The sequence below is a fragment of the Zingiber officinale genome, chromosome 5B (assembly GCF_018446385.1).
Source record: "Zingiber officinale cultivar Zhangliang chromosome 5B, Zo_v1.1, whole genome shotgun sequence".
NCBI classification, from domain to species: domain Eukaryota; kingdom Viridiplantae; phylum Streptophyta; class Magnoliopsida; order Zingiberales; family Zingiberaceae; genus Zingiber; species Zingiber officinale.
The window spans coordinates 54,352,492-54,355,635 of record NC_055995.1 but is presented as its reverse complement, the minus strand read 5'-3'; the positions used below and the strand labels follow the sequence as shown (position 1 = coordinate 54,355,635).

Below are 3,144 nucleotides of genomic sequence, written 5' to 3'. Positions count from 1 at the left end.
CTTCTTCTTGGAGTTTTGGTAGTCATACCCTAAATTTTCCTTGAGAGTTTTTCAGCAGCCACTTCCAAAGAAGAAGATAGAGATCTTCTTCACTCTCTTCCATAGAAAAGTTCAATCTCCTTGTTTGTTACTTCTCCTCTTCGAGAAGCATTGTCGGCGCCCCATCTTCTTGTAGAATTTTGGAAGGCATAGCTCCTTGTTGAGAGCTATTAGACAACCCCTTGTGAAGGGTAATTGGGCAGCCCCTTCCTCATCTTTGTGGAAGTCGCTTTGCTCGTCTCAACGAAAAATGACACTTGATCTCTAGTGCGATCAAGTGTTGGAAAGAGGACTCCGATCGTGGACTGGATTAGATGAAGGAAGTACGAGCTCGTGACAACAATGAGGAGCTATTTCGCTACAATCGAAATAGTTGGAGTCATACCCAAACACAGGCTGTTTGGAAGGTATGTTTATGCCTGTACTATGATTCATATGTATGTTAATGCATGTTAATAGTTTTATTTATGTTATGCTTAAATGATCTAATATGTTTATTTTAGATAGTTTAGCATGTATAAATAAAATGATTAAATTAGCATTATATGAATCAATCACATGATAGTGTATCTTTGTTATGCTTTTAGAATCTTACTTATACGGTTAGATTGTAATGCATGCTTAGATAAAGATCATGCTTATGTTTGTTTTAAAAACCATACGAACACTCCTTTGATTTAATTATTTAATCATAAATAAAATTTTAAATTTTCGCTGTGCATAGGAGTGTAGAAACATGATCACCGAATTTTAAATTTGGTCCAACAGTGGTATCAGAGCCAGGTTATCATTGTTTAACGTATGGACTTTAAGACAAAAGTAAATATGTTCGTGTTAATTAGTTTAATCACGTAAAATATTTGGTAACATATTATGATGAAACATGATTTTACCTATAATAATTGGTTTACCAAAATTGATTATAGATAAATTGATTTATCAATTTAGTTGATAATCTTGTGGTCAAATTTAAATAATTAACAAGAAGCATAAGTTGATCAATTAATTAATTAATTGTTAATTAATTGATATAAAATATTTGATATTACGCATACGATGCAAGAAGGATGATCAAATGGCTCTCACTGATTGTTTATCCTTAAAATATGATATATTTGATATATAATATTAGATATATGTATGTATGTTATTCTATAACATAGTTGTTTGAATCCGGCAAACATGCATAAAACATATTATATCTTCCAAGTGATGATATAAATATTTAAATTAAAATCTCTCATTTTGAATATGATTCAAAATTTATATCAAGCCATAAAGGAATAAAATAAAAGAGTATATTTTTCACTGTCTTCCATCAACGGTGGTTGCATGATGAAAGCTACCCGTGGTCAGTGTCTGGCCCATATCATTGGGGAGGCCTGAACGCCGGAAAGCTGTGTCTTCCACTGACATAAATGATGTGGATTGGGTGGAACTCCCATGACTTCAGCTCATATTATTGAGGGAACGCATGGCGACCATCCATTACAATCTAACATTGATGGGTCGACTTGACACATAAAGATAATCGGCGTCATATTATTGGGCCCTTATCAAACGTGAGGTGAATTACATAGAGGTTGCATATGATGTAATTGAGTTCTACCTTTTGGGAATTATGATCGGCTGATATCATTCAGGGGTCACAATTGGCTAATTGGGCTCTATGTACTCACTAAGGAAATATAATTTCCCGTTTCCATTAGAGGGTGATGGAAAGGTCAAAAATAGTGGGAGGTAATTCAAAATATAAAAGTCCACATATTTTTTCTTATGAATTATTTAAAATAATCAGTAATATTAATTATCTATTTTCATTTCAGTATATTTTCGATATGGCATCTCGGAATCCACTATCTGTGATACTTGATCAAAACAAATTAACTGGACCTAACTATTTTGACTAGCTAAGAAATTTAAAGATTGTTCTGGCATTTGAAAAGATTGCATATACATTAGATAAGGCACCTCCAAAAGAGGCTCCTGTTAATGCCACCACTGATGAGTTGGAAAAGCTTGAAAAATGGTCGGACCATAATCTTCAAGCAAGATGTTATATGCTGGCTTCAATGTCAAATGAACTGCAAAGGTGGTTTGAGGAGACTATGGATGCTAAAGATATTCACATACACCTACAAGAGTTGTATGGTGCACAGACTCGTTCAGTCAAGCACGTGACTGTCAAGGAGCTCATGACGGCTCGTATACGAGATGGGGCTTCGGTTCATGAGCATGGAGTTAAGATGATTGGGCTTATTGAAAAGTTATTGAGCCTTGACTTGGTTATTCCACACAAGCTATCGACGGACATCTTATTGTTGTCTCTCCCCTCCTCATTTGACAATTTTGTGGTTAACTTCAATATGAATAAGCTAGAGGCTACCCTTGAAGAGCTAGTCAATATGCTTGCAAATTATGAAGCAACCATGAAAAAGGAAAAATCTGTTTTCCATGTGGGTTCATCTTCTAGATCCAAGAAAGAATCCCATAAAAAGGGAAAGAAACGTTCTGCCCCTATGAAGAAGATTAAGCTTAATAAGAAGCTAAGGCCCACAAAGCTTAATCAGTCAGAACATGTTTGTTTCCACTACAATAAGCCTAGACATTGGAGGCACAATTGTAAGGAGTATCTTGCTCAGAAGCGTTCTGACAAAGGTATGCTCTATATAGAAGTTAATGTCTCTATTAACTCTACTTCTTGGGTATTGTATACTGGCTGTGGTTCTCATCTTTGCAATGATTTGCAGATGATGACAAGAAGTAAAAGACTCAGAGAGGGTGAGACCTTCTTGAGACTTGGGAATGGAGCAAGAGTTGCTGCGAAAGCTATAGGAGACATTACTTTGATCTTGAGCAATGATTTTAAGTTGTATTTAAGAGATGTTTTATTTGTTCCAAACTTAGTTAAAAACATTATTTCTATTTCTATACTTGATAGATGTGGTTATTCTTGTCTATTTGCAAAAGGTGTTTGCAATATTTACAAGGATGAATGTTTGATTAGGACTGGTGAATTAGAAAATGATCTCTATAACTTAAAATTGAAAGATATTCCAGTAAACAATATACAAGCGCAATCAACAACAAAGAAAAGAAAAGAAG

At 34.6% G+C, this 3,144-nt stretch overlaps 1 protein-coding gene across 1 annotated transcript; it reads left to right on the top strand.

The window, feature by feature from the left end:
* The first annotated feature begins 353 nt into the window (after window positions 1-353).
* LOC121986645 lies at window positions 354-2,806 on the top strand. The gene is made up of 3 exons (XM_042540598.1): window positions 354-446; window positions 1,950-2,697; window positions 2,790-2,806. Exons 1-3 carry the CDS (start codon window positions 354-356, stop codon window positions 2,804-2,806), a joined length of 858 nt encoding a protein of 285 aa, XP_042396532.1.
* Window positions 2,807-3,144: the final 338 nt, after the last annotated feature.